This window comes from Sylvia atricapilla, chromosome 6, assembly GCF_009819655.1.
Source record: "Sylvia atricapilla isolate bSylAtr1 chromosome 6, bSylAtr1.pri, whole genome shotgun sequence".
Classification (NCBI taxonomy): domain Eukaryota; kingdom Metazoa; phylum Chordata; class Aves; order Passeriformes; family Sylviidae; genus Sylvia; species Sylvia atricapilla.
Genome location: NC_089145.1, coordinates 57,725,280 through 57,739,475, shown reverse-complemented (window position 1 = coordinate 57,739,475; position 14,196 = coordinate 57,725,280). Strand labels below are relative to the sequence as shown.

At 44.6% G+C, this 14,196-nt stretch overlaps 2 protein-coding genes across 2 annotated transcripts in view; one reads left to right on the top strand and one right to left on the bottom strand.

Annotated features, from left to right (window-relative positions):
* Positions 1-1,495: 1,495 nt before the first annotated feature.
* On the bottom strand, positions 1,496-10,886 carry ALDH6A1 (aldehyde dehydrogenase 6 family member A1). Its single transcript, XM_066322078.1, has 12 exons — positions 10,787-10,886; positions 10,550-10,612; positions 8,432-8,506; positions 6,880-7,041; positions 6,223-6,301; positions 5,363-5,665; positions 4,522-4,643; positions 4,087-4,276; positions 3,230-3,411; positions 2,637-2,816; positions 2,347-2,445; positions 1,496-1,890 (listed from the first exon to the last, which is right to left on the bottom strand). Exons 1-12 carry the CDS (start codon positions 10,847-10,849, stop codon positions 1,786-1,788), a joined length of 1,623 nt encoding a protein of 540 aa, XP_066178175.1. The 5' UTR covers positions 10,850-10,886; the 3' UTR covers positions 1,496-1,785.
* Positions 10,887-11,101: 215 nt separating this feature from the next.
* The window catches only part of LIN52 (lin-52 DREAM MuvB core complex component), a 38,413-nt gene continuing 35,318 nt past the window's right edge, over positions 11,102-14,196 (top strand). Inside the window, exons 1-5 of the mRNA XM_066322089.1 lie at positions 11,102-11,171; positions 11,254-11,328; positions 11,481-11,518; positions 11,990-12,056; positions 13,072-13,155. Coding sequence (XP_066178186.1) covers positions 11,153-11,171; positions 11,254-11,328; positions 11,481-11,518; positions 11,990-12,056; positions 13,072-13,155 — 283 coding nt within the window. The 5' untranslated portion in view covers positions 11,102-11,152. The remainder of the gene's footprint in view (positions 11,172-11,253; positions 11,329-11,480; positions 11,519-11,989; positions 12,057-13,071; positions 13,156-14,196) is intronic.

The window sequence follows — 14,196 nt, the reverse complement described above, 5'->3', positions numbered from 1 at the left end:
GATTTTTCTCCTTCCTAAAGACCTCATTCTTTCCCAAGCCAGGAGCTTGCAAGACCCTGTACAAAGCACTAGCATTTGGACTAGTGGTTAGAAGCCTGTGTATAAAGTGTTGGTATAACTTGGTGAAGATGTATTTTCATTTTGTAGTAAAGCTATTTAAATGAAGCTTAAGAGATTCTGTGATCAAATTACGTGTACATGGAAACACAAACAAGGCATTCCTTGAAATGCTGTGTGAGGAAACTGGTAGAGAGGTCCCTGAAATACTGTCAAAGGAAGATGTATACATGGGTCACAGGAGATGCAAACCATCTTCTGTGAAGAGGGGAATAAAATCAACATCACACCTATATATAAAGTCTTACCAAGGAACAGTCACAGTCTGCAGAAATGTATTAGCCTGTTTTTAATTTGTAATCAAAATGCAAGGTGAGAATTTCCCTCTAGTGTATAGCAGAGGAAAAAAAAACAAGATACAAACAAAAGTGAATGCACAGCAATTGCACTAATATAGAGCTGTCAGTTACAAGGCATCTTTACCAGAAGGCAGGATACAAAGTGTTCACATTCAGATTGTTTAATTAGAACAAGTAATGGTTACAATCATTAGAAGGATATTATTTTCCATGGGTGTATTTTCCATGGGTTATTTTCCATCCCTTCAGATCCTTCATGGCTGCATCATCTTTTAGGAACCAGAAATAAAAATATAGGTTCTCCAGCTCCAAATGCACAGATTCTTAAAACCAGAGTGTATATGCCAAGCCTTACTCTTCTCTATCAACAGGAACTTGCAGTCTCAAGAGTACATGACTGTGTTTGAGCAAATGTGACAAGGAGTCAATCAACCAACACAAGAAATACAGCTACAATCAGGACAGGAAACCAACAGACAAAGCCTGGCTGCTTTGTGATTAAAAAATGTGTTTTTTCTTCCTACTGACCTCTCCACTTAGGCTCCATTTTATTCAGACACACATGATGCTGTGACACAAGGACACATAGACATGGTTATGTTTCTGCTTCCACAGTTTCATTATGTAACAGATCTGTTAGCACAGTGAAAAGGCACCAAAAGCTTTCAGGTATAATGGAATTCCTGGCAAGCTTGAGCATACAAACCCAAGACAGAACAGGAACAGAAGTTTTCAAGCTGTCAGAGGCACAGTGAAGATCACTGAACCATACAGAAACTTCTTTCATCCTCAGACAAGCAACCATGCAAAGCTATTTCCCAACATTTTGGAAACTGCTCGGCAGGAGAAAGACTGACAACTTGCTGTCTTCATTGTAGGTAAAGTCACTTCTATGAGACACCGAAGATGTCCCAGTAATGTCACTCAAAATAAGTACTCATCTTTGAGTAAGGTGAACTCAGAATCTTAACATGCAAGATAAAGAGGTAAATAAACCTGCTACAAGAAGTAGCCAGGAGTGAGTCACTAAGGCTAAAGATACTGAAGTAAAAACCAGAGTAATGTTCAAGTTCATGGGGTCCAGAAAGAAACACAAATTAAGACCAATCTCAGTGGCTGCCCTTTCAGTTAGGTAAAGTTTTTTAGTCTTTGATAGGTTGTAGGAAAAAAATTAGTTCAGCTAACAAAAAAAACCACTGACGGCAACAGAAAATCCAGAGTGTGAGTCACATGAGCCCACCCAACCTGCACAGTAACAGATTCTTGAGACAAAGGAGCTTTTCTATTCATTCCCAAGTAAAGGGTGATAGGACAAAGCTGGAAAGTGCAGCATAGAAGGGCACCAAGAACAGCATCTGCAAAGGCTGATTTAATTTCCCATAGTTGGCATAACCACAGCAGGCTTGGCAATGGTGGCATCTTCCTCTTTCCATTGAGAAATGATAGTTTTCAGCTGTGTATAGAACTGCACTCCCTGAAGGAAAGGAGAGATCCACAGATCAGATATTTGGCCTTATGAATTCCTCAGGTCAACACTAGAGGTATTTCAAAACAGTTTTTGCTTTATCTAAACAGGATTGATTTTCTTCTGCGGAAACAATTCTTGTCAGCCTGTTCTTTTTAGCAGTTTCACAAAAATTCTGATTCTGTGAGAAAGCTTGCTTTCTCTGATTCTGTGAGAAAGTTATTGCTCCTTCTCAATCTAAAAGACTTGCCTTTTTTACTTAAGGGAAAAAGAAATAGAAATGGGCCATCTATGATAGTGACATGCATTATGGTGCTGTGATCACTGGCTGGTTTTCAGTTTTCTGACTGAAATGGCTTCAAAGTCTCCTCACTAATGAGGTCTGATGACCGTCTCCCCATTGCCATTTATAACATGTTTTATCACAATTCAACCCAACAGAGTACTCAGAATCAGAAAAGTTACCTGTTTGCCATAGAAATTGGTGTCCCCTCTGAAAGAAGCCCGAGAGCCAGTGAAAGAAAACATGGGCAGAGGTACTGGGATTGGAACGTTGACACCCACCTACACCAAAGGAAAATGCCGTATTAGTCACAAGAAGTAGCAGATAGCAGAGCACTTCCCAAAAGCTTCTGCATTTTGTTTCCTTATATCTGAGGCTGGATATTGCTGGCTGAGAGTGCAGTGATTACAGCTGAATCTTTACCTGCTGTAAATGGTGAGGGCTAAAATCAACAACCCTAGCTGGAACATACCTGCCCCACATCTACTAAGTGAGAATACTTCCGAGCTGTGGCTCCATTGGTGGTGAAGATGGCAGTTCCATTCCCATAGGGGTTATTGTTCACCATCTCAATGGCTTCATCCAAAGTGTCTGCTTCTAGAACCACCAGGACGGGCCCAAAGATTTCCTCCTTATAGCAAGTCATGTTTGGCTGCCAATAAAAACAGCAGAAACGCAGATTTTATAAAGGATTTAATAAAAATATCCTAGTAAATAGGATATAAGAAACACATATGCTGTTAGTAATCATGATACTCCTAGGATTACTGATCATACTGCATTGCCACAGGCCATCCTTCAGTCCTCGTTACCTCTTCACCATTTCCCATGCCCTGTCCTCTATCTAGTACACTAAAGAAGGCACCACTTCTCATCTCCAGAGTGCTTTCTACTTTTACTGCCTGCATTACAATGAGTACTTCATTGACACTGTGCAAGGGATGGCTGAGCCATTTATGGCCTTTCTACCTGGTGATCATTGATTGTTGACTGATTTGGCTAACCCATTTTTCAGGTCATTTTTCAGCTGGCCCTGCTTACAAGCACTGGTTTTGGTCATCTTACCTTGACTTTGCCAAGTATCGTTGGCCCAACAAAATTGCCATTTTCATAACCCTTCACTTTGACATTACGTCCATCCAGGAGAAGGCTGGCACCTTCCTTTACTCCCTTCTCAATCAGACTGCAAACCCTTTCCTTAGCCTGAGGGCTGATTAGAGGCCCAAGATCTGCTCCAGGCTGGTCTCCTGTGAAGAGGCAGAGACACCAAGTTTTTAACTCTGACAACTTCTTTTTCATAGGCATACAGGAGATAACTACACTGGCAGGAAAAATCTGAAAACCCTGATGTTTCTGAGACACAGAATAAAGATTTGAGACATTGATGAACGGGAACAATAGCCTGCAGCTCTCATCATGAATAAGGAATCACCAGGAAGCCCAAATTCAACAAAAGATTCTTCTCAGGAAGGAGACTTTCTCCCTTTGCAGCACTTTATTAAGTATAAACAAAATATAATTCCCCTAAATTAATAACAGTCTAGCTTTTCCAAAGTACTTGTTTCCATTTTTCTTTTTTTTTTTTCCTATGCTTGCTACAAATTGGAAGGATCTTGAAATGAGGTTGCTATATAAATGGCAGATATGAGTTAAACATAGGATTTAACCTCAAATCTCCAGTTAAAACAAGACTGATCCTGTAAACATTGCATCACAGTCCCATCAGCAAGCTGAAAACATACTCCTACCTCCAAGTCTTGGGCTGTGTTTCCCAATCCAGACAATCTGCTAGCTCCTACCCCTACACATCAAATCTGTGGTGCCAATAGCTCCAAGGGTCACAACATGGTATGGCAGATAAGCTGACCTAAAAAGCTATGTACAGAAGTGAAGTACCTTGTAAAAATTATCTCAGGCTGTACCTGCATTTACTCGTAGGTTTTTGGCTCTTTCCACAAGCTCTGGCAGCCATTTCTGAGCTTCTCCTACTAGAATTGCTGTAGACAGAGCCATGCAGCGTTGGCCAGCTGCTCCAAAAGCAGCTCCAACCAACTGGTTCAAGGTGTTCTCTTTATTGGCATCAGGCATCACCACACCATGGTTCTTGGCTCCCTGAAAAACAACACACACAGTCTCCCATTATTAACCACCAGACTGCTGCTTCTCTAGCTCTCTGGCAATGACTTCTTATAGTAGCTATGATTCTGCTACCAGCAGGCTGGCAAGAGAGCAGCCTTATCACTTAGCTATCAGCAGCAAAGTCAGCTTCTGCTGCTGAGTGGTGTGGTCTCTCTTTAACATTCACAGGCGACAGAGGCAGTCTGTGTGCTAAAGTGTGCTCCGTTCAGAGACATTACCATGTTGGCCTGGACTCTCTTGCCATTCCGGGATCCTCTCTCATAGATGTACTCTCCAGCCTGATTAGATCCCACAAAGCTGATTGCTCTGATATCCGGATGGTCACAAATGAAATTCACAGCTTCAAACAGGAAATAATACATTTTAACTGTGGTGCACAAATGCTTCCCTCCGTTCCCATCCCCACAGTGCTAAATCTGTGTGTATTTCTTCTTATTGAAATTCTGGCCTCTGTGTTTCCTACATCTGAGTCCCCTGAAGGCCTGTCTGTGCAACTTTTCACTCACTTCTTAGCACATACACTCCTGCCCTGTCTTCATACTCCTGGCTCTTACATGCTTTGGGCACCTCCCAGAGCGTCTGAGCAATGCCAAAGTGAAGTTACAGTTCTCTATTTGTGTCATTGTGCCCTAAAGCTACTTGGGTGCTGTAAAAAACAGCATGTTAGGAGCCAGGATACTGGCATCCACTTGTATAGTCAGTGAGGCATTTAATTCTTGTTTAGGCTCCCTTGCAAAACGAAGATGATTTATCTCCTTATTTCAGTTGCAGTTTAGGTTGCTAAATAGAGTTTGAACACTGACATGCCTTGGGAACTCCGACCCAAATCCCCAAAAAATCCCCAATCCCCACAAAATTGTGTTCACCATATCTCCTGAAAGATCTGGTTCAAGGTGACAGAGAATCTCCCACTCACCTTTCAGCTTCATCAACAGAGCTGAAGCATCTGTCCAAACCTATCTAACGGCAGCAGTCTCAGACTCTCCAACTGGTACCTCCCACTGAGCACACACCACAACACACATACACTCATCATCTCCCAGGAAGGGTGGTCATTACCTTCATGTTGTCCATGGATAATATTCAGGGTCCCATCGGGGGCACCAGCATCCTGAAACAGCTTGGCAAGGAACATCAGTGCTCCTGGTACACGCTCGGATGGTTTCATCAAGAAGGTGTTTCCACAAACCATAGCCATGGGGAACATCCAAAGAGGAATCATGGCTGGGAAGTTGAAGGGTGCAATTCCAGCACACACGCCCAGAGGCAGGCGGTAGGTGTAAGTGTCCATGTCTTTAGTGATGGAGGGCATGGTCTCTCCAAGGATGAGGGATGTCACACTGCAAGCATGTTCAACCACCTCTGCAGCAGAAAGGGCAATAGGCTGCTGGATGATCTGTTAACAATTAGTCTCCAAACTCCCTTTTCACTACTGCCTGAACCCACCTCTTCCTTCCAGCCTCTTCTCCCACAACTTAAAACTCAATGTGCTCCAGAAAATCCCTCTGCCAAGCATTGTGAACAAATCATGAATGGATTCTCTCTTGACCACGCTACACATCATTGTAATAGGAGCACAGACACAACAGCCCCAGTACAAAATGCACAGGTATAGTGTTATTGTACCACTTAGGACTCAACCTTAGGACTCAACCTTAGATATCTGAGCACAGGGTGAGAAGTTCTTATTCCTTTTTAGTAATTTCCAGTCACTCCTAGGAAAAGCTCTAATAACTTGGAAGTGATTTAAAGATACTTTATCTAAGAAACTCTTCAGCTTAGAGTTAAAATTTACAGTTTTCTTTGAGTAGGGGGCTATAAAGGGATCAACATCAGAGCCATCAGTTGCTCAGGAGACCTCATCCCTTCCTATGGGTTCTCAAACTCCCTTTTTTTAACAGGAGGAGCCAGCAGCTTACGGAGGCCTCGGAACACATCTCCCTCAGCATCAGCCAGGGTCTTCCCTTGCTCAAAGGTGATGAGTTTGGAAATTTCTTTCTGAAAATGGAAAACACAAAGTTTATGAATGTTAGAAAAGTACCCACCCATGAAATAGAGCACAAGGATAAGACAGAATTAACAGGGAGTTGAATGTTACAATCCACAGACTGAATGGAACCAGAAAAGCTTATACTGACAGACTTTCTCCTTGTAGACAAGAAGCCAATAACACACACAGGTGACATTTTAGAAAAAATCATCCTAGGATGACTTGTACTCGAATGTTTTCAGGTATGACACCACATCCACACCAAAAAAGCCATCAGGGAAACCAAAAACCATAGTAACATACTTGTCTTCATCAACTGGCACGTTTCATCAAGGCTCAAAGTTCCTTCTGCAGTCTCTTGGTAAAGGGACACATTCAGAATAATACTCCCTAAGAAGTGCTGCCTCTCTGCTACCATTTGATGGGAAGTGTTTTTGCTGCACCTCTCAACAGTGTCTCAGCTGGTTCCTTGATCATGGCAACACCTCATCAAGAACTCTGTAAACCCCAAGTCTCTCAATTTAGCTCCTAAAATCAGCTGCGATGCACTCAGCCATAGCCGTCACACACACTCATGGTGTCTCACCAGATTTTCTTTGATGAGTTGTTGATAACGCAGAAAGATTTGCTGGCGACTCAAAACTGATGTTTCTGACCAGTTCCAAAAAGCCTTTTTGCAAGAAGCCACAGCTGCCTCCATCTCACTGGCTGTGGCTTTCGGTACACGGCCAACCACCTCATTTGTGGCCTGAAAGAGGAAACAAATTCCATCAAAACTGAGTTTTTTCCCATCTATCCCCACCAACCATTGAAGAGTCCTTTCACAGCACACACCTAATATTCTTGTCCTACAAGGAGTTGTACTTCTGAGGGCAGAGCACAAAGGCTGCACATAAAAAGCCTGGGCTGCAACTGGAGTAGTTCTGAAGACCTGCACTCCAAATATCTCAAATTAGGCACTCAGAAAACTGCAAATGCAGTGCTGATTTCCAAGCTGGAGTTGAAGTGACTGGTCTATCCTGAAACTTCTAAAGAGTACAAGGCAAAGGTTTCTGTGGGCTGTGTGGTCTTTTCCCTCTCCATCGTCTTGGTTCATCTGGTTGTCCCTCTTCCACATTAAATGAGGAAATATTCCTTTGGGAAAAGCAGTACATGACTGTGCAATTGCCACTGATGTTAGCTTACCTATACCCCTAGGCCAAAGTGCTATACTTACAAGCAACTTTAGTTCTTCTAGTATTTTAACTTCAAACTTGTTGCCAGTTTAACCTCCTTCTAATGTTCTCTTAAAAATTCAATCTGCTTTGACATGACAAAAAATTCAGATGTACCACTAAGAGGGAAACTACTCAAAACCAGGAAGAAAATTAAACAAGAACACTGCTTGCTACATAGAGACCAAATGAGCTTCATGAACATGGCTTGCTGCTCTGATCATTTCTGCAAAGCAAATAAAGCTTTACAGAGAAAATAGAGCTTTACAGAGAAGATAGAGCTTTACAGAGAAGATTTGGAAACAGCTGTTTAAATGCTTCCTATGGAGGTTAAGAGGGTCAGAATTCTGAGTTCAACCTCATTTCCATTTGTCTTTGGTAGAGTACATAGACAATACAAGTGATACTTATCTATTTTGCACTGCATAGTGTCCAGCTTTTAACTTCTCTGTGATTATTGTAGATCACAGATAAAGGCTCTCTGAAAGGAGAGGAGCTTCAGCTGTTAGGATTTTTCACCTTTTTACTCTGAGAGCAGTATCAGTCTCTATCAGGACTTCACATTTAGCTGGCATCAAATCACACCCAGATGATTTCAAATACAGGGTGAATACCCTTCAGAAATTTGACATGCTCATCATAGAGCCTTTCTGTGAGAAAAAAAATTACAACCAGAGTTTAAGCTTCCTTTCTGGAGATCAGGGGCTCAGTGTGTGAGGGAGGTAAAGGAGATAGTAACTTTTCTGAGACTGACATTTCATGTGAAAAGGAAACTGAGAAGCCAATAGTCTAACTTAAGCTCCAAATCTAAACCTTTCTCAAGAAATATATGTATGTTTTTCTTCTGCCACATCCTTGAAGAGAGGCACAGACCTTTGTTGCACAGTGATCACTATTTATATAAGCTGAGACTATTTCACTTACCGGGTTGTGGATATCAATCCATTCAGTAGTTTTGGACTCAATAAACTTCCCATCAATGAAGAGTTTGGTTGTTGGCTGTGGAGGTCAAAACACTGGACAGTGAGTTATTTTTGTCTCAATGTGCCTAAACACCAGTGTGCCATATTACATGCAAGTCTTCATCATTTACTGCTATGTGAACCACTGGAGTCTAGATCTAGTCTTCACAGCAAGACCCAGATAACTGCTCTCTGCCCTATTTTTCTCTCACTTTACACCAAAATGGCCAAAATTCTCTCTAAAAGCAGTTATAGAAAAAAAAATACGTTGCTCTGCTTAAGTTCAGAATTATTTCAGTCTATTTAATCAAAACCTGAAAAACTGCAACTCATCAATTTTCAGAAGAAACAGTTAATAATTCCCTCCATGGGAATTCCTTGAAACCGGTGCAGGCTCTACTACTTCCCTACGTGCCTCCTTCCCATCCAGCCACTAAGCAGGTTCATCTTTCCAGTTCATAGCCTCAAGAAGAAAATTGGACTTTCCCCACCCTCCACTTGGTCTTGCAACAAAGAGCAAGGAACCTGCATCTGTGGAGTTCACAGCGACTGTTCTGGCTGGCAGCACAGAAAACAGAACCTTCTCACTCAGCTGCAGAGGAGGCACAAGGAAAGTTTTAAATAAGGAGTTCAGGCAAACACTGAACAGAACAGAAAGCAGAGGTAAAAGGTGTAATTAGCACTATATAGGAACAAAACTGTACCATGCAGGAAAACAAATTGTGACTGGATAAATTAAGAAACTAGAAAAGAGGACATTGGGAGGTAAGGAGAGGACTAAGAGAAAGCAAGAACCAGTGATCATGGCACAAACCCATGACTTGGAGAGAACAGGTAAGAGAAAGGAAGAAAGAGATCTTCTGTATGAATAATACAAATGGGATAGATCCACAGAACTGGGATATAAACCCAAATATACCAGAAAACTGAAGAAATCGTGATGTAGAATAGTGAAAGGGAGATGAGGACTTGGATGCTATCCAAGGTGTAATGAAGAGAAGGAGATCAGAGGAAGAATCAGGAATATAAATGGTATTGGGTAGACAAGTAATGACAGTGAAAAGGGGATGAAAACGAAAAAAAAAAAAGCGAGCAGCAATTATAGTTGGAACAAACTGAGAAAGCTTGGAAATGAGAAACTTAGGATCAGAAGTGTAAAACAAGCCTTTTAATGGACAAGCAAGACCTAACGATTTGGAAAGCAACACTAGGAGAGAACTCAAATGAAAAGTTGCAGAGAATTATGTAGCTGAATCACACTTGTGGAAGAGAGGCAGAACTCTGCCTGGAAAACACAATCTCCTCTAGAACCTGGAAGGAAGCACAGGAAATCTGAGTCCCTTGACCGAGTTTCCTGACTGAGAGAAAAGCTGCTGGGCTACTGCTGGTCTCAGGAATGACAAACTCCTATGGCTATCATCATTCCATTAGCCTCAGTGCCACGTATCTGCAATGGAGCTACAGGCTCCAGTGCTTTATGACCCACACAGACTTCACTTCAGTGCAGTTCATTCAGGTTTTTTTTTCAAATCGCTTAAAAAGGGTATCTCAAAAATTGCACATGCAACAAAAAATACTTTATTTAAGCAAGCCGGGAAATGCTGGATTAATATTAATTGCACTTTTTCCCATAAGATCGCCACCTTTTTTTCATGTCGAGAATGCACCTGCTGTGGAAACATGGAGGGTAGGTAAAGCAGACCATTTGTGGAATCCTGCTTTGGAGTTCGGAGAGTGTGCAGCCATAAAAAGTGGAGGAAAAAAGGCAGTACGACAGCTAAAGCCGTTCGATACCGTCCGAAGGAAACCAGACCCTCTCTCAATTGCAAAGAGACGCCGCGGGGCCAGTCCAGAGCCACCAGGAGCAACGCGAGGGGACGGGCGCTCAGCTCCGAAGGCTGACAAATCGGACATGGCACTTTTCCCCGTCCAGCACGGGGGCAGTGCCGATGTTTGTCCCACGGGGCTCCGGCCTCAGCAGAGGAGACCCGAGGGAAGTGGCCTCGGGCCGCGCCGCCCGCGGCTCTCCCGCGCCTCCCTCCCCCGCACACCGGCTCCGCTCCGCGGGACGGGCACTCACCACCGAGGAGGAGAAGGACGCGGCGACTGACGTGATCCACGGGGCACCGGCTCTCCGCGGCAGCTGGACGGGGGGAAGCACAGACCACCTCAGGGCGGGTCAGGAGGCACCTCCCCCCGACCCCCCTTTCGGCTGCTCCCCGCCCGGGGCCGACACGCCCGCGGGGCCCCGGGTCGGGGTGAGCCGCGACGCCCCTGCGCCCCCCGAGCCGCCGCGGGCCGGGGGCGGCCGCCTCACCCTGAGCGCCACGCGGCGCCGCCCGCCCCACGCTCCGCGCACCGCCGCCGCCGCCGCCGCCATCCCGGCCGAGGGTCGCTGCTCCGAGCCCCCGGCGGCGCCCCCCGCCCCGCCTCTGGCCCCGCCCCCGCGCCGCCCGCGGCCAATCGGCGCCGGCAGCCGCTCCGGCCACGCCCCCCGCGGCCCCCGCCCCCCGTGCCTGCCCGCGGATTGGCGGAGGGGGCCGAGCCGCCCTCCGCGCCTCACGGCCCGGCCCCGCCCAGCCCAGCCGCGCCCCGCGGCGGCCGCGAGAGCGGCACGTGGGGCCGGGGGGCGGGGCTTGCTTGCCGCTCCCGCTCGGCCGCGGCGGGTCACGTGAGGCGCGCCATGGCGGCTCCCGCGGACGGTGAGGCGGGAGGGTCGGGCGGTATCGCTGCTGCGCCGCGCCGCTCCGCGCCCGGCCTCCGCTCACCCCCTCTCTATTGCAGGCGCCGACCTGGAGGCCTCGCTGCTGAGCTTCGAGAAGCTGGACCGCGCCTCTCCGGACCTGTGGCCCGAGCAGCGTAAGTCCGGCGGGCCCGCGGCCCCGAGTGTGACAGCCCGGGGTGGGGTGAGGAGAGCCCGGCCGGGACCGGACCGCCATGGGGCCCGGCGGGGTGGCCGTGCCGCCCTCAGAGGCGCTCACACCCCGCCGACCTCCGCTTTCTCTTCGCAGTGCCCGGCGTTGCCGAGTTCGCCGCCTCCTTCAAAAGCGTGAGTGAGCGCTGCTTTGCCTTTCGCCTTTCCTCCTTCCGTGTGGTGGCAGAGCTGCAGGTTCTCCTGCCGGCCTTACATCTTCTGTGAACCTTTACATACCTTCTGTGTATCTCAGTAGTAACTCCAGTATGTGCTACAATATACCTTTTGGTTTAAATGTCTTTTTTTAAATTTATCTTACGCAGTTTACTGCGTATGTGAATTATACTTTGGAAGAGATAAAGGGGTTTTAAACTTTAGAAAATGCTATTTTTCGTACTGATTTTTGTCTTCTGGATGGTAGTACGGCGTTTTTAACTCTAAAATGTCCAGGAAAAGAACAAGATTAAACATAATAGTGTCTCTGTGGAGCACACTCTTGTATTTTTGCTGTCAGTGTAACTAGTTTTCCATACAGATCGTTTTTCATTGTGTAATTCTAAAAGTGGACTTTTCTGATTATGAGTTCTATTGTTTTTTTCAAAACAGCCCATTACAAGTTCTCCTCCCAAGTGGATGGCTGAATTAGAAAATGATGATATTGATATGTTGAAGGGTGAGTATGAATATTGTATACAGGAGTTGAGGTTGCCAAAGCAGATGGGAATTCAGTATTTACTTAAGAGGCTTAAAAAAGTTGTTCTTTAAATGTTCTGGCGGTGGCCCTATGGCCTGAGATCTCTAACCTTCATATTTGCAGAATCTCCGACTCAGAAGTCTCTTTATCTTGTTAATGATAGATATTTTCATTAAACCAGTTATTTCCAAGAGCCTATCCAGATGTCAGTGGCAGGCTGTTTTTTCAGAATGAGCAGTGAGTGTAACACTGTGTATATTTCAGTCACCTTGCTTAGCTGTTTCTATCACTGCATAAGTGTAGTGAGTGTCTCCTGTATTCTGAGAATTCGTGTGAATATTTTGGAGAGGCTCAGCTGACCAGTTGGTGAGTAGCTTAGACTCATTAATTGACTTGTTCAGAAATGCTCTATGTGTGTGTCTTCCCTCACAGATCCAGGAGCTCTAATGGTGAGCTGTATGAACAGGTTACAGAAGGATTAGCTAACATGTGCACTTGCTGCATGTTGCAGTTGTTAGTTTGTAGTAAACATCCTTCAGCGTGCTCTGCCTCTGGTGAATTCCAGATGGTGATGTGTGAACCAAGTCACAATGACATGTCACGGCTACAAAGTAAAAATGAGATGAATTAACTCTGACTTGCTCCAAGAAATGTGCTTGAACTCTCATTATTAATGTAAAATAAGTCCATTCCCTTGCACACTTTTATGCAGCTTGTTCCTGTTGCAACGTGAACTTACAGGAACTTCCAAAGTATGGGTCAAATTACTCTTTGCAATGGTGGCAGATTAAAGCATGAATTAGAGTCATGGCTGTTTTTCTCCTTATGTTAAAATTAGGAGTGGAGGCAGCTTGAATTTTGAGCATATGCTGTTCACTGAAACAGATCCTGACAGAGGTATGGCTTGAAGGTGCTCTGTGAGGTGCTTAACAGGTGGACTACTACTGGAGGACTATAGACAGTGTTAAAATTCACCTTTTTCTCTCTTCTTAAGAGTTGGGGAGCCTCACTACAGCTAACCTGATGGAAAAAGTTCGTGGCCTGCAGAACCTGGCTTATCAGCTGGGACTGGATGAATGTAAGTGCTGTACAGATGTGACTGACTGCATTGCAAATCTTTCCACTAAAGCGTGTGCTTGTACATTTGTAGCTGGAAAAGTGTGTTGGCAGGTTTGGCAAGTGCTTTACAGTTAGTTATCTCCTGCCACAGGATGAGAGAATGATTTTACATCTCCAGGTTACAGCCTACCTGATGTATGTCAGTCTGGTGTTACCCACTGGCACAGAGAATTCTGTTCCTGGGTTAACATTGTCTTAAATAAATCAGGTCACTTTGCTGAATTTCTCACTCAGATACTGAAGGTATTTCTTAGAATACTTGTGGCAGTACTTCTCTCAAATTTCATGCACTGCCTCCACAGTGAAACTTGCACTTGTGTATAGGATTCTCCTGTTACTTTGTTGTTCATACTCTTTTCTGCTTCTGTAGCTGTTACTTTTTTCTACACTCAGTTTGTGGTGGGAAGTGATGGCATTGAGTAATAAAGATGACCTTCATTCCAATTGCAAACAGCCAACTCTTACTGTGGTTTTTTGAAAAAAGAGCTCCTTTCGTTGTCTCATTTAGGACTCTTGTTAACAGTTTGATCCAGCTTTGGGGATTTCAAGAGAATTGTGGAGTTGTTTTTAATGCTACCCATACATACCATCACATTTATTTTTTTCTGTTTAGTTAAGCTCTAACATAGACCTTGGTTCAATTTCTCTTGGGCTAATACACAATACACCAAAACTTTCAAGTCTTTCATCTTCCTTTCAGTGGGTAACACAACTTAGTAATAAACCTTTAGAGTTTTTCTGACTGCAAACCTAGGATAGCCTTAATGCATTCTTAATAACAAATCATTAAGCTTGTTTTAACACACTTCAGGTTTATTTGACTTTCAGTGCTAACATCTGTTAAGACTGTGTAAAGCATTTGATGGAGTAGAAGTTAAAGTATAACGGTGTAAAACTGAGTCAAATGCAAAGATTGGCTGATGATTTGCTTTCTCAGTGAAATTGTAGGCTCTAATGTCAGATAGTGTTCTGCTAAATGGACTTTAGCAGAGCCTGAGTT

What these genes read in the sequence shown, in the direction of transcription:
- ALDH6A1 (XM_066322078.1), bottom strand. Translation starts at nt 10,849, where the DNA reads ATGGCGGCGGCGGCGGCGGCGGTGCGCGGAGCGTGGGGCGGGCGGCGC. An exon ending in AAACCTACGAGTAAATGCAG is followed by an intron (nt 3,412 to 4,086) that starts GTACAGCCTGAG and finishes GCCTCTTCACAG; the next exon opens with GAGACCAGCCTGGAGCAGAT. An exon ending in CGATACTTGGCAAAGTCAAG is followed by an intron (nt 2,817 to 3,229) that starts GTAAGATGACCA and finishes TTTTATTGGCAG; the next exon opens with CCAAACATGACTTGCTATAA.